Source organism: Ahaetulla prasina, chromosome 5 (assembly GCF_028640845.1).
Source record: "Ahaetulla prasina isolate Xishuangbanna chromosome 5, ASM2864084v1, whole genome shotgun sequence".
NCBI lineage: Eukaryota > Metazoa > Chordata > Lepidosauria > Squamata > Colubridae > Ahaetulla > Ahaetulla prasina.
The window spans coordinates 110,574,466-110,602,405 of NC_080543.1; the positions used below are offsets into that span (position 1 = coordinate 110,574,466).

General features: G+C 42.4%; 1 protein-coding gene across 4 annotated transcripts in view; it reads right to left on the reverse strand.

The window, feature by feature from the left end:
* The window catches only part of GPC6 (glypican 6), a 1,109,412-nt gene that overhangs the window by 72,392 nt on the left and 1,009,080 nt on the right, over positions 1-27,940 (reverse strand). For 2 of the 4 annotated variants that reach the window (XM_058185204.1, XM_058185201.1), the window contains 3 exons: positions 19,012-19,142; positions 15,396-15,539; positions 1,860-1,889 (listed from right to left, as the gene is read on the reverse strand). In XM_058185204.1, coding sequence (XP_058041187.1) covers positions 1,860-1,889; positions 15,396-15,539; positions 19,012-19,142 — 305 coding nt within the window. The remainder of the gene's footprint in view (positions 1-1,859; positions 1,890-15,395; positions 15,540-19,011; positions 19,143-27,940) is intronic. The other 2 variants (XM_058185205.1, XM_058185203.1) reach the window with 1 other exon arrangement.

The window sequence follows — 27,940 nt, forward strand, 5'->3', positions numbered from 1 at the left end:
GATTATATCATGATCTCTGTTGTTTAAAAGGCCTGGACAGGAGATCGACATATTTTGAGGAGGCCTTGTTTATTATAATCCCCTGCCTGCCTGCCATATGCTTTCTAAGGTTTATTTAGTACATGCCAGCAAGTTACCATCAGTTATATGGAAGGCTACCATGGTGCAGAGGTGAAATCCATTTTTTTTACTACTGGTTCTGTGGGTGTGGCTTGGTAGGCATGGTATGGCTTATTGGGCGTGGGTTGGTGTGCATGGCAGGAGAAGGATACTGCAAAATCTTCATTCCCACCTCACTCCAGGGGGAAGGATTTTGCAAAATCTCTATTCCCACCCCACTCTGGGGCCAGCCAGTATTTGCCAGTTCTCTGAACTACTCAAAATTTCCGCTACCGGTTCTCTGAACTGCTCAAAATTTCCACTACCGGTTCTCCAGAACCTGTCAGAACCTGCTGGATTTCACCCCTGCAATTAATCTCTACACTGTGGGTACACCTGCAAGCGATTCCTTGATTTGGCCAGTTTGTCAAAGCACAATACAAGAGCTGTAAACGCATCTAATTTTCCTCTGCTTCAACATTTCAGATTGTGGATTCTTGCAGTGAGGTGGGTTGTTGTTGTTTTTTCATTGCTTAGACTTGATCAAGGCTGCCACTTTTTGATAATTGCACCCTAAGAACAGCAGGAACAGTATATAAACTTAGAAAATCTGCACAATTGGCAAAATTCCCATCTGTCAATTGCAAAAGCTGGTGTGACCTTTTGCAATTGACAAATGGGAATCCATACATACACCACCATACTGATACATCACATCCTCCCAGGTTCTTGGAAACAGCTTGATGCACATGAAAGCCAACACTAGCTAAAGAATTGGCATCTGTAATTTCACATGTTGCTTATATAATCATCATAAATGTAAAAAGGTTTTCTGCGACAATGCCTTTTGAACAATAACAACTCCCCATCCCAGGTTTTTGGGAAGGACTGGATGGGAAACTCCAGGTTTGGAGTGCGGCTCTGGTAGAGGGGAGCCACCTGTCAAACCCCAAAGCCAGAGTTTGCCATATTTGGAGGGGGAAGGAACCCCTGCACTGGTGATGGGTGGTGGGAGTCTGGAGGCTGCAGCAGCAAGCATCTATTCTGAGGAGTGAGCAGAGGAGCAGCTCTTTGGTGAGGAGCGAGCCAATGATCAGCTGTTCAGCGGGGAGGCAGGGCACCGTGAGACCAGCAGCCTGCTGGGATTTTAGGTGGGGTGTGTGTGAGCATATGATCAGTGGGGAGCGAGCCAATGATCAGCTGTTCGTCAGGGCAGTGGATCAGCTGAAGGGCATCTAATTGGCCCCACAGATGAACAGCTGAAAGAGATGAGGGAGGACTACGGCAGTGGAGGGCCGTGGCTTGCCTGGTTGAAACTCACTGGGAGGCAGAAACTCCCAGCGCTGACTTTACATCCTGTTTTGGTTTTGGAACTCATTGTGTGCTAGAGTCTGGCTCATTAAATCCAGTAAGCCCCAAAATGTGTGGCGTCTTAATGCTGGTTTAGGTCCAGAGCTTAGACCATTGAGACTTGATAGTTGGATAAAAATGCCAGATCCAATCTAAACATCTGGATGACTGTGCAACAAACCATAACAATAACAACCAACTCTCAGCATATCTAAAAAAAAAAGAGAGTAATAAGAATGCGAAGGGCTCAACCTAAGTATTAGTTTGCAAAAGCAATCTATAAATCAGATTATTTTGCAAGGAGCGGGAAAAAAAGATTGCTATGTGAATAAAATTAGATGTCATTTGTCAGCAAAATCAGCAATATGTTAATGGGTATGAAAATCAAGAATAAGAATACCAGAGCTTACACCATGTTGCATTGTCCTCCAGATAGTCCTCTAGGAAGCAGGAGAGAAAAGAAAAAAAGAGGGAAAAATCAAGACAAAGTGTTAGGTTACAGGAAGCAGAGAGCCGCAAAAAGGATAATGTATCAGTATCAGGAAACTACAGGTAGTCCTTGACTTATAACAGTTCATTTAGTGATCCTTCAAGGTTACAATAGCACTGAAAAAAGTGGCTTATGCTCATTTTTCACACTTATGACCATTGCAGCATCCCCATGGGATCAACATGCAGATGTTTTGCAACGGATTCATATTTATGACCGTTGCAGTGTCCCGGAGTCACGTGATTCCCCTTTTGCGACCGTCTGACAAGCCAAGTCAATGGTGAAGCCAGATTCATTTAATGATCATATTACTAACTGGACAACTGCAGTGACTCACTTTAACTATCCTGGCAAGAAAGGTCATAAAATGGGACAAAATTCACTTAACAAATGTCTCACTTAGCATCAGAAATTTGGGGCTTAGTTGTGGCCGTAAATCGAGGACTACCTGTACTGTGAATGAAGATTAATGATGCATGCTGTGACGGAAAATATACATGTATGCAATCAGCCTTCAGTATCATGCTAAACTCTTTAAAAGCATTTTAAGTGCATGTTTTCCTTTTTTCTCCACTTAATTTTCAAGAACTATTATATGCAAAACCTGTTTATCATATTATAACTGCAAGCATTACTAACGATATCTTTGCCATTCATTGCTCCTACTTGGTTCAATAAGTCTGATCCTGCTGGATTTTTCCAAGATCCTTCAACCATAAACAGGCATTAAAAAAAAAAGAGTCTGAAAATTTCTCTGAATATTTTGCTTCCCATACTAATTTCATATAGCAATACTGTGTTTTCCCGAAAATAAGACCCTCTCTTATATTTTTTTGAACCCTGAAATTTTTTGCCATGCGCTCAAAAGCCTGATTGGGCTTATTATCAGGGGATGTCTTATTTTGGGAGAAACAGAGTAGCATTTAGACTTATATACCGCTTCACAGTGTTTTACAGCTCTCTCTAAGTGGTTTACAGAGTCAGCCTATTGCCCGCAACAATCTGGGTCCTCATTTTACAGACCTTGGAAGGATGGAAGGCTGAGTCAACCTTGAGCCTGGTGAGAATGGAATTGCTGAACTGTTGGCAGTTGGCAGTCAGCAGAATTGCATTCTAACCATTGTGCCACCGTGGCTCAGTACAAATGGAACATGCGTGTGCTTGCCTGCTACTTATGTAAGTTGGGATGCGCACACATGTGCTCGCCCACAATCTCCATGCGGTCAGCAGAAGTAGCCTGCAGTATTGCATTTTAACCACTGTGCCACCGTAGCTCTGTATACCACATATAACTTGAGAGTCTCTTAGATCAGTGGCCCACAATCCTTTGGGCACCAGGGGCTGGATCCATAGAGAAAGGTTCTTCCGCGGAGTGGATGGCGGAGCGTGGTTTGGAGTGGTGCGTGCATTCCACGGATGCTTGTTTCCATGGCCCGGTTTCTGACATTTCGTGACCCAGTGCGGGTCCACTGACCGGAGGTTGGGGACCCCTTTCAGATTATATACTGATGCTTTGATGGTAAATATATTTCTCAGTTGATTTTAAACACTCCATGCTACTTTGTATTGGAATGTATAAGTAGCCCTTGCCTTGCAACAGTTCGTTTAATGACAGTTCAAAGTTTCAACAACACCGAATAAAGTGATTTATGACCGTTTTTCATAGTTATGACCATTGCAACATCCCCAACACCTCCATGGGATCAAAATTCAGACACTTGTCAATGGACTTACATTTATGTTGGCTGCTGTGTCCCAAGGTCATGCGATACCCTTTTGCGACCTTCTGACAAGCAAAGTCAATGGGGAAGCCAGTTTCACTTAACAACCATGTTACTAACTTAACAACTGCAGTGATTCGCTTAACAACTGTGGCAAGAAAGATTGTAAAATGGGGCAAAATTCACGTAACAGATGTCTCACTTAGCAACAGAAATTTTGGGGTCAGCTGTGGTCGTAAATCAAGGACTACCTGTGTTAGGATGAATCAATAAAATCCAAAAAATTGGCAGTATATGATAAAGGTCAAAGAGAATTTTTTTAAAAAGCCATTTTGTTAGCGCTATTCTGTCTCAGTTAATAGTTTTTGTCATTTTCTTCAGTATAAATTCATACGCCTCCTCAAAAAAATGAATAAATAATAAAAATATTATGGTTGAAACCTGTTTATATTGGCCTATATTGTTATTGAAGAGCAAAATACTGCTGATTAATTGCATAATTGTTTTTATAAAATTTAAGTTCTATGTTGCCTATTTCATGTATACATTATGGAACAGAAGATTGTTTTGTCCCCTCCCAACCACAACCAAAAAGACACGTGAGCTGACTATCTTTGCCAGCAATTTACTCCGACGACAGATAACAGTCCTGGCAATGAACCTACAATTGCCTGCCAACTTCTCCTCAGACCAGCGTAAATTGCAGTTCAGAAATAAACAGAAGCCAAAGTCTTAATTATAAAACATCACAGCCAAAGCTCCCAAAAGTCTGTTTTTGTCCGTCACAGAGCCCAAAGGCAACTCCACCCACTTTTATACCCTGTGGGGTGTGGCTCTGTGACTCAGCACTCCCTGGGCCAGCCCCTTCCTTCGTTTTGCTGCCCATGCTTCACTCGGTGTCGCTGCCTTGCATCCAGCCACAATTGATTCTCCTCAGCTGGCTCCTGGAGCTCTTCCAGGGAGGAGGAGGAGGGGTCGGCGGAAAGAGGCCGTGTCAGCTCCTCCTCCTCCACCTGGCCTGCCTCTGAGACCTGGAGCGGAGCCAGAGAGGAAGGTCCTGCAGAGGGAAGCCCTGTCAGCTCTTCCCCTTCACTCTCTGAGTCACTCTCAGCCAGGAGGCCCAGCTCCGGGGCTGCAGACACAACAGAAGATGGTATATATGGAATTTTCACAAAAACTCTCATCTATGTATTGACCATACCTTTTGCTACTCAACTCCACTAAGATAACTACATCTCATGTTTCTTAGATCACACTTATACCTGATACCAAGTGGACTGCAAGACTCATAAAATTATTTGTGGTCTAGATCTAGCCTATTTATGTTGTCAAAGTGCTGGGAATGAGGACTTCAAATAAGAATTTGAATTTGAAAGCTGAGATTCGTTTCTTTTTAAACTCTTAAAACCCCACAGGAAGTGTCTTATTGGAATCATATAACTGAGGTCTGGGTTAACCAGCCAAATGAAACATTCATATGCAGAAATAAAATTCCTCTCTATTGCAATATGCTTTGGACAACAACAAGAAAGGAGAAACAGTGGATTATACATGGACATTGCAAATTAAGGCTAGATACTGTATATCTCAGTCTATTATAGGAAAGCAATCTTTAACCTATATTCCAACTCAGATTGATATTTTGCCTCAGACAAATGTCAACTCTTCAAGTGGACCAGGGTGAAATGCTACTGGTTCCCTCAGGTTCAGGTGAATCGGTAGCAGTGGTGGTGCATGGTTTGGCGAACTGGTAGCTGTGGCAGTGTGAGGCTCCGCCCACCCACCCGGACATCGTTACCTCCTGGTTTTAACCAGGAAGTAACCTGTTTTTGACCCTCTGCACAGGCGCAGAAGGCTTTGCGCATGCTCAGAGGGTCTAAAATCGGACACAAAAATGGCGTGCACACTTCCAAACCAGTAGGGAAAGTAAGTAGATTTCACCCCTGAAGTGGACCATATAAAAACAGTAGATTCTAGAGGGACATTGTAAACTAAGGCTAGTTATATCTCAGTCTGTTCTAGCAAACCAATCTTTAAGCTATCTTCAAACTCAGATTGATACTTTGCCTCAGGCAAATGTCAACTCTTCAAGTGGACCATATAAAAACATTGGTCTATACTAGAGGTGTCAAACTTGCATCGTCACTGCAACGTCATGTAATCTATCGGGATTTCCCCCCCCTTCACTAAACTGGGCATGGGCATGGCAAGTGTTGTGTCTCGCTCGCTCCCCCCGATGCAGCCGGGCCCCTCTTATCTCCTGCCGGACGCTGATAGTTCGGAAGAATGTCCTGGAATGCCTCCAGCCCCCAGCCCTGGCACCATGCCCGGACAGGCCGAGCAAGACGAAGGGCCTGACGTGCCTTCAGCCCCCAGTCCTGGCAACATGCCCAGGCAAACGGAGCAACTAAACCCCTCCCCCACAGCATGTGAGCCTGAAGAATGTGAAGCCAGTCATGAGCTAAGATTACCAACAGCTTGAGGCTGAAGAGATCCTCGCTTCCGGAGAGTAGAGAGGCGACGTCAGCAAAAGGAAGGGAGGGGCAGGCCTGGATAAGTGCTGAGTCATGGAGCCACACCCCATGGCCTATATAAAGGATCTGCTTTCTGGCATTCTCTGAGTCAGGCAAAGTCTAATTTGGATTGCTGAAGTCACTTCCTGGTCTCCTGCCTGCCTTGAGAACTCTGATAGGACTTTGGCAGAGCTGCAGAGGCACGTTTGATACAGACTTCCCCGACCCGGTCGTCAGCAGAGGAGTGGGACACGACAGCAAGCGTGTGATACATCCAGCCTGTGGGCTGCGAGTTTGACAGCCCTGATCTATACTGACCCACAGTAATTCTCCATATTCTTACTAACTAAAATGAGAAAGACACAAGTGAATGAACTTGAATTATTATACATACATTAAATACCATGTTATCCATCTGTCTGTTCTGCTGAGGTCTTCTATAGGTGATCATGTATTGAAGAAATGGGTGCATGTGAGGGCTAGGATCCTATCTCCTTGTGTAGGCCCCAGGGTTATTCAGGGTCTCTTTGGCACGGGTGTCAAACTCACGGCGTCACGTTGCCGTCACATGATGTTTTCCCCCTTTGCGGAGCTGGGCTGGGCGTGGCTTGTGCATGATGCATCTGGATTGCAGGCCGCCAGTTTGACACCCTTGCTCTAGGGCCGTGATGGCGAACCTGTGGCATGCGAAGCCATATTGGTGGGCATGCGAGTTCAAAAGCAGGCCTTCCAGTTCCACTGGAAGTCAGCAAACAGGCAGTTTCCGGCTTCTGGAGGGGGATGGGGAAGGCTGTTTTCGCCCTCCCCAGGCTCCTAGAAAGGCTCTGGAGCCTGGGGAGAGCGAAGAACAGGCCTACTGGGCCCAATGTGCCATTGCATGCCAAAAGCGGGGGGAATCTGGGGGGATGCGTGAGGCACATAGAATTATGGGTGTGGGCACGCACATGTGCAACTCCCCCCACTTTTGGCATGCAATGGCAAAAAGGCTAGCCATCACTGCTCTAGGGGAACTACTGTCAGGCCTGGAAACCATACTAGACTTTAGGGTTCCAGACGCTGCCACATTTTTCCCCTGAGGGGAAGAAGGGGGGTTGAGGGGTATGGTAACATTCTTCAAGCGGTCAAGGTCGGATGGGGTTCACCTGAACCTTGACAACTAGAGGGAATGGAGAGTAAAGGAAGTTCCATGCATCCATTCATTTAACTAAATGAAAAGGTGGGGACAACAACTATTGTATGTACTTCATCACCTCTCCATGTGCATTTTCATATGTCCAAACCTTACAAAGTTAGTCCATGAGCAAGACCTCCAAGGCCCCTTCCAGCCCTGTGATTCTAAGTACAAAGCAAGGCAATCAAAGGCATAACCTGGAAAGATTCAAAATGATAGGAAGAAAGAAAAAAGTTAAAAAACCTTTCTTCCCCCGCCCCCCCGCCCCCCGATGTCCTATCTGTTTATCTATGCAGGGGGAAAAAAATCTTCAGTTTTCCTGCCTTTGTATATGTATGTGTGTGTATCAGTGGTGAAGTCCAGTCGGATCTATCCGGCTTACATTTTTGACGCTCTGCGCATGCGCAGAAGGCTCTGTGCATGTGTAGAAGAGGCATGTGCACTCCCATTCCCAAACCGGTAGTGAAGGTACATGGATTTCACCGCTGATGTGTATGTAACTTTGAGGCAGTCTTGACTCATCCTTGTTTAATCCCAGCAGTTTACTTGGTGAGACTTTCATAAGTGGCAGCTCTTTCCCTTCCTAGGGCCCAAGGTCACCCATCTGGCTTCGTGCCTATGGTGGGACTGGAACTCGGGGTCTCTGAGCTTCTAGATTGATATCCTAACCACCCCAACAAATTAGCTCCCTTTCCTGCCCTTAGCTACCTTATTGCTCATTGTTGGGCCTAACATTTCTGATAGATTGCTTCCTATCAGACTGAAATCCTGTTTTGTTTTTGAGGTAGGGGGGTTTCAAATACCAAGATTTCTAATCTGGTTGGAAGCTTGATTAGAATAGAATAGAATTCTTTATTGGCCAAGTGTGATTAGACACACAAGGAATTTGTCTCTGGTGCATAGTATCTCGTAGGGAACGTGAAGCTTAACAACTGACAAAGGCAAGGGGCCTTTTAAACGGGTAACTTTACAACTGTTGCCTTTATTTATCATTTATTTCACAACCAATTTAAGATCTTAAAGCATTTTAAAATCTGGAAAGAGTAGGGAAAACATTCCCTTTCTGTCTCTCCAATTGCTGAAATTGACACCTTTTATCTGTGCTCTATTTTTGGGGCCCGGCCCTTCCAACCTAGACTATAAGATGTTCCAAAGTATAAGACATACCTAGCTTTTGGGGAGGAAAACAAGAAAAAAAATCTGCCTCTGCCTCCCAGCAATTTGCCTCCTTGCAGCAAACAGCATGGTCAGCTTCAGCACAGCCTGATTTAGCACGAGCAGCTGATTGGCAGTTCGATCTTCCTCCCGGAATACCTCCTATCAGCTGTTCCAGGCTGTGGGGATTGCCACCGCCCGGCTGTGCGTCACTGCCCATCGCCGCTGTCACCTATCGCCACCTCTGCGCACCCCATTTTCAGCTCCCGCGCACCCCGTTTTTGGCTTCCCGTGTCTCATTTTCAGCCCATTTCAGGCGGCAAGGATAGGAGGTGGCGAGGGCGGGTGGGGCTACGGCAACATTTGCTGTATAAGACGCACAGACATTTCCACCATTTTTTTTTTTTTTTGGAGGGGAGTGTGTCTTATACTCCAAAAAGTACGGTAATTGTCTTCTCAGAAGGTTCAGTGAAGGTCACCTACAGGTGAATGGTATTTTTTTTTTCCTTACCTGACCTCAAAAATCTGAAAATCTCTGTCTGAAGTGGTCAGCTAAATAACCTTTTTAAAACCATTTTTAGTTCGATCTCAAACATTCATGATTGATAGCAGTTTCCCCAACCGGGTGTCCTCCAAAAAGGCTGGTTTAAAGCTCCCAAGACATACCAAGTCAACATGAAATAGTACCGGGCTGAAAAATGCTAAAGATGCTGATTTATGAAGTAGGATTGCATAAGTATTATTTCTACTGTGCATCTTTTAAAATCTCTGTGTGTATTGATTTCTTTATTGGTGCGTTTTTATTACAGGTTTCAATTGATTTATTATGTCTCTACTTGTCTCTTTGAAGATGTTTTATTTGCACAGAAAAATGATCAATACATTCATAAGTAAACATGAACAGCAAGCTTTAGCTTGCCCCTCGTAGTCTATCCCAAAGAAAAAATGGAAAAATGCAGCTAATTGGGAAGACTGTTCATTTGTCTGCTGTTTCTGCAGAAATGCAAAAAATGAATCTGGTAGAGTCAGCGAGAGATAAATGTCCCCCTAAAATTTAACGGCGTTCCACAGAATAGATGGCCTTGCAGTGAGATTTGCTGAGGGCGGAAGATTCAAGGATGAATTTCTACAACTACTGAGATCCTGAGTTCCATCGGAATAGAGCTGGAAGGGACCTTGGAGGTCTTCTAATCCAACCCCCTGATCAAGTAGGAGACTCTATACCATTTCAGACAAGTGGCTATCCAGTTTCTTCTTAAAAACCTCCAGTGATGAAGCACCTACAACTTCTGAAGGCAACCCATTCCACTGGTTAATTGCTCTCAGTTTTAGGAAATATTTCCTTAATTCCAGGTTGCATCTCTCCTTGATAGGTTTCCATCCATTGTTTCTTGTCCTGCCCTCAGGTGGTTTGGAAAAATAAGTTGATCTCTTTTTTGTAGCAGGCTCTCAAATACTGAAATACCGCTATCATGTCATCCCTAGTCCTACTTTTCTCTAGACTTGCCAAACCCAAATCCTGCAACCGTTCTTCATATATTTTGGTCTCCAGGCCTTTAATCATTTTAGTTGCTCTTCTTTGCACTTTTTCCTGCAGTCTCGACATCTTTTTGTAGAATGGTGAGCAAAACTGGATGCAGTATTCCAGGTTTGGTTTTAGTAAGACTCTGTAAAGTGATACTAATACGTGATTTTGACTCTGTGCCTCTGTTTATACAACCAAGGATTGTATTAGCTTTTTTGGCTGCTTCCACACACTGCTGTTGCTCGAAAATGTTTCTTCCTCTCTCTCTCAGCCCGCTCCTCAATATAAAATGCTTATAGCCCAATTCTGCACAATTACCCCATCGTAATGTTGGTCAGTGGGTGGGATTCAAACAATTTAACAACCGGTTCTCTGCCCTAATGATTTCTTCCAATAACCAGTTCACCAAACTGCTCAGAAAGTTAACAACCGGTTCTCCCGAAGTGATGCAAACTGGCTGAATCCCACCACTGACGTTGGTCCACCATAAGAATTTATAATAGTTTAACTCACTCTTGTTGGCTGAAATATCCAAAGAATTTACTGAAGTTAGTCCTCAGTGGTGCAGTGGTTAGAGTGCAGTACTGCAGGCTACTTCTGCAGACTGTTGGCTGCCTGAAATTTGGCAGTTCGAATATCACCAGGTTCAAGGTTGATTCACCCTTCCATCCTTCCGAGGTGCTTAAAATGAGGACCCAAATTGTTGGGGGCAATATGCTGATTCTGTAAACTGCTTAGAGAGGGCTGTAAAGTGGTATATAAGTCTAAGTGCTATTGCTATTGCTATTTGAGTTGGCCTTTTTCAATGTTGTAAAATGCATTTTAAAAAATCTGTCCTTGCTGCAAAACAATTTAATGGTACTCTTGCAAATGTCCCTGGCACAGACACAAAAGGTTCAAATTCTATTTCATAGCCTAGTTTTGAATCTAGCAAGGTCAGTCAGCAAATTAGGAATTTATTTTTATATTGGTAAAGACATATTTTGGGGTTTGGGGTTGTTGTTGTTTTGCTTTTTCCCAAAGGGCCTTTTTTTAAAAATGCTGCTAAAATCAGGTTTTCTGGAATCATTTGCCATCATTTTGAAGAGAAAGAGCGGAACCAGTGGGTTGAAACCACAAGGAAACAAATTTAGGATAGATATTAGGATAAATTTTCTGATGGTAATTGCTACCAACAGGTGAAAGAAGGAATAAGCTGTTTCATGTTTTCGTTCCAGCTCTTCAAAGAGAGACTGGATAGCCACCTGTTCAAAATATTGTATGAAATTCTTCACTGAGCATGGATTGGACAAGGTGACCTGAGATAACTTCTAATTCTGTGGTTCTGAACAGTGGTTCCAAGAAGGCAATACTCTCGCTGCATAAGTATGAAAGCAACGCTACCTATTACATGCACTTAAAATGCCCCCTGCAACACTTTATTGAGCATCTAGAGAATAGAATAACAGAATTGAAAGGGACCTTAGAGGTCTTCAAATCCATCCCCCTGCTTAGGCAGGAAACCTGATACCATTTCAGACAAATGGTTGTTCAATCTCTTTTTAAAATCTTCCAGTGTTGGAGCATTCAGAACTTCTGGAGACAAGTCGTTCCACTGATTCATTGTTCTAACTGTCAGGAAATTTCTTATTTCTAGATTGCTTCTTTCCTTGATTAGTTCCCATCCATTGCTTCTTGTCCTGCCTTCAGATGCTTTGGAGAATAGCTTGACTCCCTCTTCTTTGTGGCAGCCCCTGAGATATTATTGGAACACTGTTATCATGTCACCCCGAGTCCTTCTTTTCATTGAATTAGACATACCCAATTCCAGCAACCATTCTTTATGTTTTAGCCTCCAGTCTCCCTAATAATCTTTGTTGCTCTTCTCTGCACTCTTTCTAGAGTCTCAACGTCTTTTTTTACATCATGGTGACCAAAACTGGATGCAGAATTCCAAGTTGGCCTTACCAGCACGGATGAAATGCTCCTGGTTCGGACTGGATCCCACGATCCGGTAGCGATGGCACTGGGTGGTTCGGAGATCTGGCAGCAAAAATCTTGGGCCCGCCATGCCCAGTTGAGCCACACGATCATCAGAGGTTTTTTTAAAAAAAATTTAACAGCATTTTTTCTTCAGCCGAAAAAATGCTTTTAAAAGTAAAAAAAAAAAGCCTCTGATGTTCGTGCAGCTCAGCTGGGATTGTCAGAGGCTTTTAAAAGCATTTTTTCTACAACCTCTTTGGCCACAGAGGTTGTAGAAAAAATGTTTTTAAAAGGCCCCTCTGACAATCCCAGTTGAGTTGCCTGATTGTCAGAGGCTTTTTTTTCTTTTAAAGGCAAAAAAAATGCTTTTAAAAGAAAAGAAAAGCTCCTGACGATCAGGCAACTCAGCCGGGATCGTCAGAGGAGCCTTTTAAAAGCATTTTTCTACAATCTCTTCGGCCTAAGACGTTGTAGAAAAAATGCTTTTAAAAGAAAAAAAAAGTTGGCCATACCCACCCAGTCACATTACCCCCCCCAGCCACGCCCACAGAACCAGTAGTAACAAATTTTACATTTCACCACTGCTTTATAACAAAGCATTATAAAGTAGTATTAACACTTCACGTGATCTTGAGTCTATCCCTCTATTTATGCAGCCTAGAACTGTGTTGGCTTTTTTGGCAGCTGCTGCACACTGCTGGCTCATATTTAAATGACTGTCCACTAAAACTCCAAGATCCCTCTCACAGTTACTACTTAAATTGCTATTTTAAAAAAGGCCTTAAAAAGCCTGCAAAAAAAAAAAAATGGTTGCTGTAGTGGAATTTTTTTCTAAGGGGTAAAAAAAAAAAAGGAATAAACCACAGTTGAAGACTGATTGCCAAACACCATTGCCTATGTTTAATGTAGTTATAAAACAAGATTTCTTGTCTTAACTTGTATGAAATGTGAATTCCTTAATTAAACTTTATCAGAGAAAGATGCATTATGCATATGGACACTTAACAACAATAAGTGCTTATTTAATGATGAGCAGAGCACTAAAAAGGAATCTATTGTAAAGTTAATTGGGAATTGAAATGATTGCACTTTAATGTGACAAGCATGGGATTACTTATTTCAGTAGTCCGTATGTGCAATTTTCTCCCAAAAGGAAAAAAAATCTGTCAAATTGCTCTTCTCATGTTTTCTCTTAAGAGCAACATATTATGTATTGCAAATGCATGTTTTGCAACTACACTGCTTTAAATCTGCCACATGCTCCATCTGGCCTTTTGATCTCTGATTGATCCTCAATTCATACAAAGGCCAAAAGAGGGATGAAGAAGAAACCTGACATGGACTTTGTGGAAGGGATTTGAATCCAGCTGCTCCAAGGGACAGCCTGGCTTACCCAATGGCTGTGAAGCAAGTCGGAGCTCCTCACAAATTTGTGAATGATTGCGAAAAAGAACATGTGTCTGAAAACCACACGCAAAAGATACATCGGTGCAAGAGAAGAAAAACCGAGCACTGACATCAAAAATTTGCATTAAGAGTTTGCATGAAGAAAATATATTAAACAGATTCATGTCAGAGAAATAGAGCTGAAAAGAATGTCAAACCCTGAAATGGCAAGCTTTGGCGAGGCGTCTCGGGGTTGCCATTCGGGGAGGAGAGGCTGCAGGGGCTTGACTGGGACTGACACAATCGCAGTGCTGATCAGCTGGGAGGCAGCGAATGGATCGGCCGACTAGCAGCTGGGCACAAGGCACCAGGTGGAAGCTACGATGCTGCTCTACATGTTGATAAGCAGCTGGGCGTCAGAGCTGATCGGCTGGGAAGCGAAGCGCCAATCAGCTGCATCACAGAGAATGGGCCAGCAGCTGAATGTTGGTCTAGACGTGGCCGAAGATTCCAGGCTGTTCACGGCGTCCGGAAGCTGAGGGGGTTGGGTAGGCACGTGCAAGGGGATTTAAGGTGCGGTAGAGAGGCTACAGTTAGTGCTGACTTTGGTTGTATCTCACTCAGTGCCAGGATAAAATGCTTCAAACAAAACTGTGTTGCTGTTTATTTTCTTGGTGCTGGATACTTGGGAGGTGACAAAGGAAATCTGTCTTAACAGATGCATGCATTCAGGGAAACCTCTCTACATTCAGAAGAATTGCAAATTTAAATAGCTGAAGTTGATTTTGCAACGTATAGAAGAAATTGGGCCTTTTATTCTGGGCTCTTCATCCGGAGCCAGTGATTATCAAGGAAAAGAAGAGAAAAACTTCTTTTTCCATGGAAAATGCTTAAAGGGCCATGTGAGAGGCTCTTATGCAGAAAAATATCATTGTGACTTACATTTTGTTTTTTTTTCTTGTATCCCAACATACTGTCTCAATCTATGGCTCCATTTTTAAGAGGAAAACAATTGTCATTATTTATTTATTTATTTATTATTTATTTATTTAATCATATTTATATACCGCCCTATCTCCCGAAGGACTCAGGGCGGTTTACAGGCACTTAAAAAACACATAAACACATAAATACAATATAAAAACAATTAAAAAACTTATTCTATAAGCCCGTTATTAAAATATAAAAAATAAAACCCAATTAAAACCCATAAATTTAAAATCTAGCTCAGTCCTGCACAATTAAATAGGTATGTTTTAAGCCCGCGGCGGAAGGTCCGAAGGTCCGAAAGCTGACGAAGTCCGGGGGGTAGTTCGTTCCAGAGGGTGGGAGCCCCCACAGAGAAGGCCCTTCCCCTGGGCGTCGCCAGACGACATTGCCTCGCTGACGGCACCCTGAGGAGACCCTCTCTATGAGAGCGCACAGGTCAGTGAGAGGTATTCGGTAGCAGTAGGCGGTCCCGTAAATAGCCCGGCCCAATGCCATGTGTTATTATAGTGTCACCATTATAGTGTCCTGCCTTTCCTTTGGCAGCTTCACAAAATCAGTGGGAGGATCACCTTTCAAAATAATGGTATTTCAATTTTAACCAGAAAGAGATTAAACCAGGTAGTCCTCGACTTATGACCACAATTGAGCCCAATTAATGTTGCTAAGTGAGAAATTTGTTAAGTGAGTCTTGCCCATTTGACGACCTTTCTTGCTACATTTGTTAAGTGAATCACCGCAGCTGTTAAACTAGTCACACGGATGTTAAGTGAATTTGGCTTCCCTGTTGACTTGGCTTGTTAGAAAGTTGTAAAAGCTGATCACACGACCCCCGGGGACACTGCAACCGTCATAAATGTGAGTCCGTTGTCAAGCATATGAATGTAAATCACGTCAGTGGGAATGCCGCAATGGTCGTAAGTGTGAAATACGGTCATAGGTCACTGTTTTCAATGTTGTTGTAACTTTGAATGGTCACTATGTGAACTGTTGTAAGTCGAGGACTACTTGTACATGATCACATAAGGTTACTTACCAGCCTGTCCAAGCTGGTGCCAGCAGCAGTTGTTGGTCTTTCTTCTGGGTTATAAGGTCGAAAGCGAGCGTTGAAGTTTTCAGGAATCGATCGAGAAGATCTTACGCCTGGAGCTGGTTTAGGTTGTCCACACCCTTGGAAAACCTACAAGAATAAAGTTCAATTACAATCACACAAAAGAACCACTGAAATAAGAACTTCAATAATTCACTTTCTGACGGGATACTGAAAACCTAGCCTATGTTACAAAGCTTGGAACATTTGAACCAGTAGATTTTTTTTTGTACTTGCTATGCAAAACTTCAGTGGATTTATTTGTTAAAGGTCATCAATCAACCGATATACTGTAATTTTAGAAATTTCAGGTAGCATTATCTAAATCTGAACTGCAAGGTCCTATCCTGCTGTATCAGATAGGCCTTGGTTCATGAATGCCACATTTGAATGGCTCTGGTTTGGTTTTAAATCCAGAGATAGGCTGAACAAAGACTTTACAGTTTGCCAATTGTTGTTTTCAGCATCAATTATCTGAGATGGACTGTCTGAAAGACCATGCTGCAATCTCCTGAAATTCTTAGGCTTTGTTCTTTTAAGACTGTGCACCTGTTGCTAGTCTCACTCGGAGTGGTGCGGTGGCCTAGAGGTGGAGCTCTCACCTCACAATCAGGAGGCTGTGAGTTCGATCCTAGGTAGAGGCAGATATTTCTCTCTCTGGGCACACTGAGAATGTATCTGCTGAATAAAACTCTGCATTGGCGACAGGGAGGGCATCCGGCCAGTAAACGCTCAGCTCCATTCAGTTGCCCAGACTCCACCCCACAAGGGTTTATGGGGTCATTAAATGAAGACGATAGTCTCACTGTTCAGCAGATTTGTTCTGGAACTTCACAACTGCTCCATTTTCCATAGAAATATGATCTTTTTAGCAACAATTACCTATTTCATAACCCATTCTATAATACTGTATGGGAATACATATCTCTGACAAACTCAGTCGTTGAGGCCTTTTTTTTTTAATGAACGTGCTCTGCTTCCTAAATAGAACAGAATAAGAAGTATTCAGGATAAAACCAGACAGGCTGCCATTGGTATAATTTTTTTTAAAAAATTGAATTTATATCCCGCCCTTCTCCGAAGACTCAGGGCGGCTTACACTGTGTTAAGCAATAGTCTTCATCCATTTGTATATTAAATACAAAGTCAACTTTATTGCCCCCAACAATCTGGGTCCTCATTTTACCTACCTTATAAAGGATAGAAGGCTGAGTCAACCTTGGGCCTGGTGGGACTTGAACTTGCAGTAATTGCAAGCAGCTGTGTAAATAACAGACAGACTTAGTCTGCTGAGCCACCAGAGGCCCATCCCTATTAATGTTTGGTCAAAAAAGGCATTTACATCAATAAAGGAAAAATCATAATATATGTCCTGAGAGTCACGAATACAAAAGAGGGGCAATAACAGGCTTACGTTTAAATAGAATAGCGGAGAAATCTTCCAACTCCAATGTGTTTCAACTAAGTATTAATATTCCATAGAAAGAAGGAATCACATATGATTGATTATGAATGGATGAGGATTATGATTTATCATAAAACGTCAGCATAATTTATGATACAGTTAGGTGAGTCTAGGAGAGTTGAAATTAGGAGGAAGTTAAGGTTATTTATGCTATTTATTGTTAAATCAGAGACTCTAACAAAATGTCACAAACTACAGTTGGCTATACTGAGATCAAGTAGGGTTGGAGGTAAATGGATCTAGATGAATAATTTCTCCCATTTTTTAATCATGTTTTATATTAAAAGCCTGTGACACTGGCGTATATGAGTGACCCTGTCATGAGTTGTCAGAAGTTTTGCCAAGAAAGTAATTTGTGAGTAAATGAAGAGATAAGGTATCTGTGCTCCTAGATCAAATGATACCAATGAAAAAAAAAGTTGGCTGAAATGGTGGGAAGCAGTAGGAACTTTGTGACAAAATGACCAGGTCATCTTGAGCTTCAAGTTTCTATAAGAAATGAAACTGAAGCATACATATTAGTTTTCATAGAAGCCAATATTAATAAGCTTAGAGAAGTGCTAGGTGGGAACTTATGGATAAAACTCCTAGGTCAGAAGGCCCAAAGATGATTTCTAAACAGCATGCTTTCCTTTTGTAGCAATAGCAATAATACTTACTTATATACTGCTTTTATACTGCTTTTCAGCCCTCTCTAAGCAGTTTAAAGAGTCGGTATATTGCCCCCAACAATCTGGGTCCTCATTTTATCGGCCTCAGAAGGATGGAAGGCTGCAACCTTGAGTGGGTCAGGATTGAACTGCTGGCAGTCAGCAGAATTAGCTTGCAATACTGCATTCTAACCACTGTACCAGCATAGCTCTTATAGAGGATATATTTTCACCATGGAGCCTTCATCCTATTGCTAAGGCAGGGTGAAGCTGGGTTCAAGGTGATCTGCCAACAAAATGATGCTTTCCACAGGAAATCAATAAACAAATTTCCCTGCAAACAATACATGTTTCATAGAGGGAGGCTCCGTTTGGGTTCCTTTCTATATGCCTGGAAACTCTGGCCTCTATGGCTATTTATATTTTTACTGTGACATCTTTTTTTTTTCTAAAAAGAGAGCCAGTTTAGTGTAGTGGTTAAGACTCCAGGCTACAAACCAGGAGACAGTGAGTTCTAGTCTAGCCTTAGGTATGAAAGCCAAACTGATCTTGGGGTAGTATCTCTCTCTCTCTCTCTCTCTCTCTCTCTCTCAGCCTAGAAAGAAGAAGGCAAGGGCAAACCACTTTGCTCAATGGCTAAGACACTGAGCTTGTTGATCAGAAAGATCGGCAGTTTGGCGGTTCAAATCCCTAGTACAGGTCTCCTCCATGAGCAGGGGGTTGGACTAGATGACCTCCAAGGTCCCTTCCAACCATGTTATTGTTAATACTGTTAACACTTCCAAAAATGCATTGCCAAGCACACTGTAGGGATTAATCCAAGCAGTCAATGAGAATCAAAAACTGACTCAAAGGCCACAAATGAACAAATATATAAACCTTCTAGCACCCCTTCCCTTGACTTCCATTCAACATTCCACCCAAGTCTTGGCATTGCATTTTTAGGAAGGATAATGACAAATTGGAGAGTATTCAAAGGAGAAAAAGCAAGCTGATATGGGCCAGTAGGAGGGGAAAAAAAACCGCCCATGAAAAACAAGTGATATATTTATGAAATTTATATTTGCTGATAAAGAAATAAATATAAATTTGGTATAAAATGGTTTGTCGTGAATGCGACTGCCTGAGGGCTCCTGGATTGGAGCCTGAAAGATGAAAGGGAAGCAGTAGGGACACTCCCACATTGTTGTGTGTGTGCGCGTGATATTTAGACTAAAGTTGGGAAAGTATCTGTTGAGGATGATTTAGCAGTGGATTCCTGGGCCAAGGCGCTAGTTGGTCTATGTGATGACAACACCAACTTTATACTCTGTGATTCTATGAAAGTGATTGTGGTCCTAGAAATGTACATAGACATTTTTCAATTGTCAAGAAAAAAGGAACATGAATGCAATATAGCCTCCTGGTTTGCTATCTATTCCAAACATTTAATAGGAAAAATTGATACCTTTCCAGTCACATGCACACTGTTTTCTTGCATGTTCATAATGGCTTCAGAAATTTTGACATCAATGGGATCCATAACCGACTCAATGTTGAATGGTCCCTCTAGTCTGTCTGCTACCAAAAGCATGGCATCTGTTAAAGAACAAATGAGTTGGTCATTACATAATCAGTAACTGTGAAACTTCACACGTTATGCTTAATCTTGCAATTATCTCAGGGCAAAGTAAATGAAAACAAGCTAGTCTCTTATTTGCTGTACAGAATTCACAGAATGCTTGAATGAATGAAGCAGATTTTCAAAAGGTCCTCATAGTGCAATCTTGGCTCCAAAACTTTCCATTGCTTTAACTATATTTCAGGTGGCTCATCCTAAATGTATTGCAAGTGTATCTGAATTACATTGAAGGCGTGTTTTTTCAGCTGGTTGCCTACTCTTAAAATATAGTTATGGGATGACTGTCTTCAGTGTGGACTCTCAGTCTGCATTGCATGTGTGTGTAGCAGGTGTGTTGCATGTTAAAGTTGGATGGCCCATGGCAATTGTGAAGGTTCATGGACACTAGCAGACAATAGGATTGCCTGCCCTGCTGAGTCTCACTTTCCACTTCTCTTCTGAGTCACCGTTGTTCATTTCTTATGCAATTATTCCCTTTACCCTTCTCCATCCTTTGTTAACCTCACTTAAGAGAAATGAGAATAAACTTCCTTTTCCCATCCAAAAAGTGCACCTATTCAAATGAGTGTTTCTCCACTGCTGTTCGGGACAAATGATTCTGACAAACAGCCACTTTGATCAAAAGAACCATGGATGGGGATAGGTGCCTGGTTTTAGGCAGAATAAGAAAAGCCAATAATCAACCTTTTTTGTGTGGGTAGTCCCAAAGTTCCATAACTTTGTACCAGTGGTGACGTTCAAATTTTTTCCCTACTGGTTCTGTGGGTGTGGTTTGGTATGGAGGGTGTCCTGTGACTGAGTGGGCATGGCCAACTCGATGTCACTCACTCCCACGCCCACTCAGTCACATGACCCCCCAAGCCACACCCACATAACCTGGTAGGAAAAAATGTGTATATGAGCATGAGAAGGGCTCATAGTGAATGCTGTGGCAGAGAGAATCTGAACTTTTCTCCCTCCATTCACAGTGCAGCTGCTGTTCTCTTTATGGTCCCCCCCCGACCCCCTCCTTCCCAGGAGTCGAAGTACCTTAAAGGGACAGGCTGCAGCAGCTCCACTATGAATGGAGAGAGAAAAGTTCGGGTTATCTCTGCTGCATTTAAAATTGAATTCTGTGGAATATCGAGCGGCCGGAAGATCTGAGTGAGCAGCTGGAAGAGGTGAGCAGTGAGCGGGTGAGCATGGATGGGGCCAACCAAGGGTGATTTTTACGAGTTCGGTGAACTGATTCAAATCGTCCCTACTGGTTCGTCCAATCCGGTCCAATCCGGTTGAATTTCACTGGTGATTTGTACACTATGCCCCAACACAAAAATTCCTGATATACTGTATAGGAAAGCTCCCACTAAGGAATAAGAAGCAGCTTAGAAGTTTTCTCCCCTATAGCCATCTGCTGTCATCGGTACATGAGAAAAAAAGAAAAAGAAAAGTCAACTGAGAGTTGACAAACTGAATGAATTAAGAATGCACATTCTACTTTTTCATGCAGCAAAGACAAAAGAACCTTTTGTCATGACACCTGAAACAGATAATTTGCTCAATAATTCATTCACAGATTTATCCATCATACAAATGAAACCTGATAGAAACGAACCCTTGGTGGATAAGTCTAGAGTTTTGCACAAGACACTGAAAACTTCAACTTGACATAGCAGGATCTTGTAATTAAAGCAGCTGTTCTCTCTAACCCCAAGGACTCCGTTTCCTTGCAATACAAAGTGGGATAAATATTGGATTCTTGCCATGATGTACAGGTACAAGCCAAGTTTGATGCTTTGGGCTTTTTACAAAATGCATCTTGATGTGGGAAGATTCATTTTATGATACCACCGAGGCTACATAAGCTCATTTGTCTAATTACACACCATTCTCTGGGCGTGTAATACGAGGATGATGATGTACCCATACTCTCCTTGTTACAGTATACCTCTGACAATCTGAAGCACTGCCAGCTAATCCATCAACTTACTTAGTATTCTGGACCTTACAAGTGTTCCTTTACCCCAGCACAGAATTAATCCCCACCCCCCTGGAACAGACTGATAAACAGAATGATAAATTCTGGGTCAAAGACTTGGTTAGTTAATCAGTCTTTTCAAACAATTTGCAGACATCAGAGGGCCCAGAACTAGATTTAGCATGACCGTGTGCACACTGCCTTTAAAAAGAGGAAATCGTAATTTAAAAGCAAAGATTTCGTTGAAATTTCTTTTTGTATCTTTCCATAAAAATATTTTTGACTGGAATTAGTAGCTGAGGGGTCTTTGGTGTACTCTCAGCTTGGTTTTCTTGCAGACATTTTATTATCCAAGCTAGGTAATATCATCAATGCTAGTGTAAGTAATGGATGGTTTTTCCCTGTGTTCCCCAACCCTGCTTTTTCTAGTGTAGTTTTCATTACCAATAGGTCATGAAATGATATTTCTTCTTTTAAAAGAAAACAGGCAATGCCTCACAACAGTACGGTTTATATCCCAGGAAGATAAGAGAAATTCCAGTGAGCAGGCATTCTCACTAGCAGGAATGCCGTCTTGTAGTCTGTTTGGATTTGTAAATGGGAAAGAAAAACAGATGTTGTCAGGGTAATGATGATTTAAAGCTGACCAGCCAATGTATGGCAAATGCAACTGTAAAGCTGATGAAATGTAAGGCTGATGCAATGAGAATGAATCAGCATTGGAGTAGCAAGTTAGGACTTTGAAGGGGTCCACACAAGTCTTTTACCACTTTAAGAGGTGTCTATAGAAAGGCAGCCACTAGTGGGAGTATCTCTCTCTGATTGCTGAGTTTTCCACGTAGAGTTAAGGAGAAGATTGATTGCTTGTAAGGTATTTGCCAATCTCGTATATTTCTGTATATATCTTGTATATAAACCAGAGGTGGGTTTCAGCAGGTTCTGACCAGTCCTGGAGAACCGGTAGTAGAAATTTTGAGTAGTTCGGAGAAACGGTAGTAAAAATTCTGACTGGCCCCGCCCCCATCTATTCTCTGCCTCCCATATTCCCAGATGATCGGGAGGAAATGGGAATTTTTGCAGTAACCTTCCCCTGGAGTGGGGTGTGAATGGAAATTTTACAGCATCCTTCTCTTGGAGTGAGGTGGGAATGGAGATTTTACAGTATCCTTCCCCTGCCACGTCCACTAAGCCATGCCCACCAAGCCATGCCACACCCACCAAGCCACACCCACCAAACCATTTGAAACCCACCACTGATATAAACCACTGTTAAATGTCTGTCTTTGTGTATTGAGTTTTGCTCCTGGGTTGTCTCCTAATAGTAGTCACACTGCAAACGCTCTGACAGATGCTTTGCATCTAGCACATGATTTCCTAAACTTTTATTCAGCGATTAGTTGCTTCTGGATTTCTAGAACCTTTGACTAGCACAGAGACTTAGGAAGATCAACTCTATGTAGGGTTCATTTGTTTATCCAGCCAATTATTTTGCTTCACTTATTCCAGTGAAGCTAGAATAGAAGACCCCTTCCTCCTTTCCGCTGTTGTCTTCAGAACATTTTTGATAAGTTAACTTGAAGCAGAGGCATTCTCAAGTTGTCCTAGTGTTCATCCCTGCTGTCCTGGGATTTGAAGTTTGGTGTTGCTTTCACTATTTCATTGCTGGGGAGTCAGTCACTGTTTCTAGATCATTTACACCACTTTGCAATCTTCAGTGAGATCTTAACCATAAATCAGTATATCATTCTACACAGTAAATAATCTAAACTGAATCACGCTGAAAATCTTAGATAAGCTCAGTGAAATCTTATGAGATCTTGCACAAGATAGTCAAGATGCTAAAATACTGAAACAAGATTTGTGATCTCATGAAACTTCAGTGATTTTACATATGTTTTCTACTATTAATTATCCTACGGCATTTCGGGACCTCTTCACAATTGGATAAATGCCTTCCTGTCAAACAGACAATAAGTGGTCAAAATTGGCAATGCTATATCCAATCCTGTTCCTGTCAAAAGTGGCGTTCCCCAAGGTAGTGTTCTTGGACCAACACTCTTCATACTATACATAAATGATCTCTGTGACCTCATCTCAAGTTATTGTGTTCTCTTTGCTGATGATGCCAAACTATTTAATACCACTAATAATACTTCTACCCTTCAAGAAGACCTCGATTTAATTTCCGATTGATCTAAAGGTTGGCAACTCCAAATCTCAACCAGCAAATGCTCAGTTTTACATATTGGAAAAAAGAACCCTAACATCAAGTGCAAACTTGGTGGACATTACCTAAATGACGACCCCCACCCTGTCAAAGATCTTGGAGTTCTCATATCAAATGACCTTAATGCCAAAGCCCACTGCAACTACATAGCAAAAAAGGCCCTAAGAGTTGTAAACCTAATTTTACGCAGCTTCTTTTCTAAAAACTCTACACTACTAACTAGAGCATACAAAACATTTGCCAGACCTATTCTTGAATACAGCTCATCCGTCTGGAACCCATACCACATCTCTGACATAAATACAATAGAACGAGTCCAGAAATATTTTACTAGAAGAGTTCTTCACTCCTCCGAAAACAACAAAATACCTTATACCAACAGACTTGAAATCCTGGGATTAGAAAATTTACAACTCCGTCGACTTCGACATGACCTGTGTTTAACACACAAAATCATCTATTGCAATATCCTTCCTATAAAAGACTACTTCAGCTTCAATCGCAATATTACAAGAGCAAAAAAATAGATTCAAGCTAAATGTCAACCGCTTCAAACTTGATTGCAGAAAATACGACTTCTGTAACAGAGTTGTTAATGCTTGGAACTCACCTGACTCCATAGTCTCTACTCAAAATCCCAAAATCTTCAACCAAAAACTGTCTACTATTGACCTCACCCCATTCCTAAGAGGACTATAAGGGGCGTGCATAAGAGCACAAAAGTGCCTACCGTTCCTGTCCTATTGTTCCCTTCATTATATCAAATTAATATAGTTGATGCATATTTTTTTTTCATATTTATATATATATATATATATATATATATATATATATATATATATATATATATATATATATATATATATATTTCTTCAAGATATGTTGTTTTATCTATGACAATTGTTTGTGTATACTGTTGTGACAAAAAGAAATAAAAAATAATAATAATGTTTTTTCCTTTAAGCTAACAGCAGCCAATGGCAGCCAAAGGCTAGGTTAAAAACTGCCAACCTTTGCCACCCTTATGTCAGAGGTGACCAATAGTAAGTAGGATCAGTGAGGTACCTATTGGTTACTTCTGGGAAATGTCCTTTCTTTCATCTCCTTTGCATCTCCTTTCTCCTTCAGTCTCTGATTTGCCATCATTTTGCTGCTGTGTTCCCAAAGAGCCGTGCGATGCCAGGATTGGAAATGCTTAATTGGCAATACTGTAAGTCTATACTGATGCCGGCTTCATGCTAAACTGAATGTGATAATGACAGAACCAGCTCCCATCTCAGAGCAAGGAGGATTCTGTTGGCTATTTGAAGAAAAGAAAAGGAGGTAAAGGAAATTGTTCCAAGTCCGCTTGCCACTCTACTCTCGTTCACAGCTGAAGGCAAAAAGGCACAAGAAGGATCCTAGAGATGACATTCATAGCTCTCCAAGTGGGATGCATTGGCTTGCTAACCTTCTGTTCTGTAGATTACTCCACACAATTATAGCCTATTATAAATGCCTACAGAGAGTATATACTGTATTTTTTGGAGTATAAGATGCACCGGAGAATAAGACGCACCTTAGTTTTTGGGGAGGAAAATAAGAAAAAAGCTGATTGGCAGGTGGATTGGCCTCCTGGAAGACCCCCAATCAGCTGTTCCCAGAGGTGAATTTTAGCAACAGGTTCCTTGGTCGTGAGCTCTGTGCCTTGCTTTTTTTTCTGCCTCTGAAACTTTTGAAACTCTGTTTCAGAAAAAACTTTTTTTTATGCCTGTGAAAGCCTCTGAAACAGTTTCAGAAAAAAAGTCTCTGGAACGCTGTTTGGGGGCTTCTTTTCTGAAGCTCTGTTTGGAGGCTTTTTTTCTGAAGCTCTGTTTGGGGGCTTCGTTTCTGAAGCTTCTTTTCTGATGCTTTTTTCAGCCTCTGAAACCTGTTTAAGAAGCTGGGGGGGGGCTATATTTGGAGTATAAAATGCACCCAGATTTTCACCCTCCTTTTTGGGGAAAAAAGGTGTGTCTTATACTCCGAAAAATACAGTATATTAAAGATCTTTAAACAAGACAGTAGATGAAACATTTTTTTTTCTTTTTTGTAAAGCAACGATAATATTTCTTCATCACAATAATTTATGTATTACTCTTTTTTTTTTTGTAAAATGTTTGCATCTTATTGGTCTCAAAAGAAGCCTTTTCTTTCTTTCCTGATTATCTTTTGAGCAGAAATCTATCTCTGCTCTTTTTCTGAGTCCCCCATGTATGGCAAGACAGACTGGTATCTTTCAGGCAAATTAGAAAATTAATAAAAGCAAATTAATATTTGTTCTGGCCCAAATCCAAACTGAACTCCCATGTGAAAGCATTAGGCATATGCTTAGCTTGACAAGCGAAATTAATAAGATGGGGGCTGTAACCCTATGCACCATTACTTGGGAGAAACTGTAATTGATCTCAGCAGGATTTTTTTAATAGATTTTCATCTGCTTGTTTTGCTAAAATTATGTTCACCTTTGGCCATAACCAGCTATACCTTACGGGTTTAAAGGTGATTGCAAATACGCCACTGTTCCACAATATTTTTTATCTGCCGTGATATTCCGGATGAAATGTAACAAGAACTAATAATTTAATGAAATTGCTCTAATGATGGGCTTCTGCAATATGGTTTCGAGAAAGGTAACACCTGAATTAAATTGATTTATGGGAAGTCATTTCTAATAAATATAATGTTAGCTTTGTCTGAATAATATCAAAAACTACTTTTTAAAACATAAATTGAAAACCCTGTAACTTTTAGTGTACTTTTTTTTGGTTTGAAAAAGTAATATATAAACAAGACAAATATTTCTTCCTTTTCGCTTACTGAACCACTCAACATTTGGTTTTATTTTGATCTTACAGGAATCCAAGTAGTTAATGGAACGGTCATCCTCTTTTTAAAGGGCATATTGTTTACATATAAAAGCTATCATTTACAGCAGACCATTATTCACAGGAAATGGCTGCTGCACAGCTGCCTTTCGATCAAGGGTCCCCAACCCCTCTGGGCCACAACCTGATACTAGGCTATCAATGGTGGGTTGCTACGGGTTTGCCCTGGATCATGCGCAGAAGTGTCATGCACGTGCACAAGCGAACCAGTAGCAAACTAAATTGAAACCCACTACTGTAGGCCATAGCCCATTGGGAACTGGGTCATACAAGTGGTGGACAAGTGCACAACAGAAGTGGGTTTCAGCAGGTTCTGACAAGTTCTGGAGAACGGAGACGGCTTTGGTTGCGTTGGTTGATGATCTCTGGAGGGCACGGGACAGAGGCTGTTCCTCTGTTCTTGTCCTGTTGGATTTGTCAGCGGCGCCAGCTGCCGCCAGTTACCTCCCATCGTCCGGTGCATCGACCATGGTATCTTTCTGCGACGGTTGGGGGGTTTGGGGGTGGGAGGCACCGTTTTGCGATGGTTTTCCTCCTACCTCTCCGACCATTCGCAGACGGTGTTGACAGGTGTTGACAGGGGGGCAGAGATCGACCGCTAGGCAACTCACTTGTGGTGTGCTGCAGGGGTCGATTCTCTCGCCTCTCCTGTTCAACATCTATATGAAACCACTGGGGGAGATCATTCGTGGCTTTGGGGTGTGTTGTCAGCTGTACGCTGACGATACTCAGTTGTACATTTCCACCCCGAACCACCCCAACAAAGCCGTCGATGTGATGGCTCGGTGTCTTGAGGCCGTTCGGGTCTGGATGGGGATGAACAGACTCCGACTCAACCCATCCAAGACGGAGTGGCTGTGGATACCAGCGTCCCGGCGCAGTCAGCTAACCCCATTGCTGACTGTGGGGAGCGAATCGTTAGCCCCCAGGGAATCGGTGCGCAATTTAGGCCTTCTCCTGGATGCACGGCTGTCTTTAGAAGACCATCTGACGGCCGTCACCAGGGGAGCTTTTCATCAGGTTCGCCTGATTCACCAATTGCGCCCTTTCCTGGATTGGGACTCGTTATGCACAGTCACTCACGCCCTCGTTACTTCCCTGCTGGATTACTGCAATGGTCTCTACATGGGGCTCCCCTTGAAGAGCACCTGGAGGCTCCAACTGGTACAGAATGCGGCCGCGCAGGGGATTGAGGAAGCACCTCGTAGCTCCCATGTAACACCTCTCCTGCGCAGGCTGCACTGGTTGCCGGTGGTCTTCTGGGTGCACTTCAAGGTGCTGGTTATCACCTTTAAAGCGCTCCATGGCATGGGACCGGGATACTTACGGGACCGCCTGCTGCCGCCAGTTACCTCCCATCGTCCGGTGCGTCCAGTCTGCTCTCACAGGGAGGGCCTCCTTAGGGTGCCGTCGGCCAACCAATGTCGGCTGGCGGCCCCCAGGGGAAGAGCATTCTCTTGGGGGCTCCGGCCTTGTGGAACAATCTGCCGGTGGGACTCCGGCTTCTCCCTGATCTTCGGACCTTTAAGCGCGAGCTCAAGACCTTCTTTTTTCACCAAGTGGGGCTGGCCTGATTGATTTTAATACTGTGGGTTTTTAGTGGGCTTTTAACAGGGGGTTTATTCTATTTTGTAATTTTCTTTTCTTTTTTTTTTTTAATTGAAA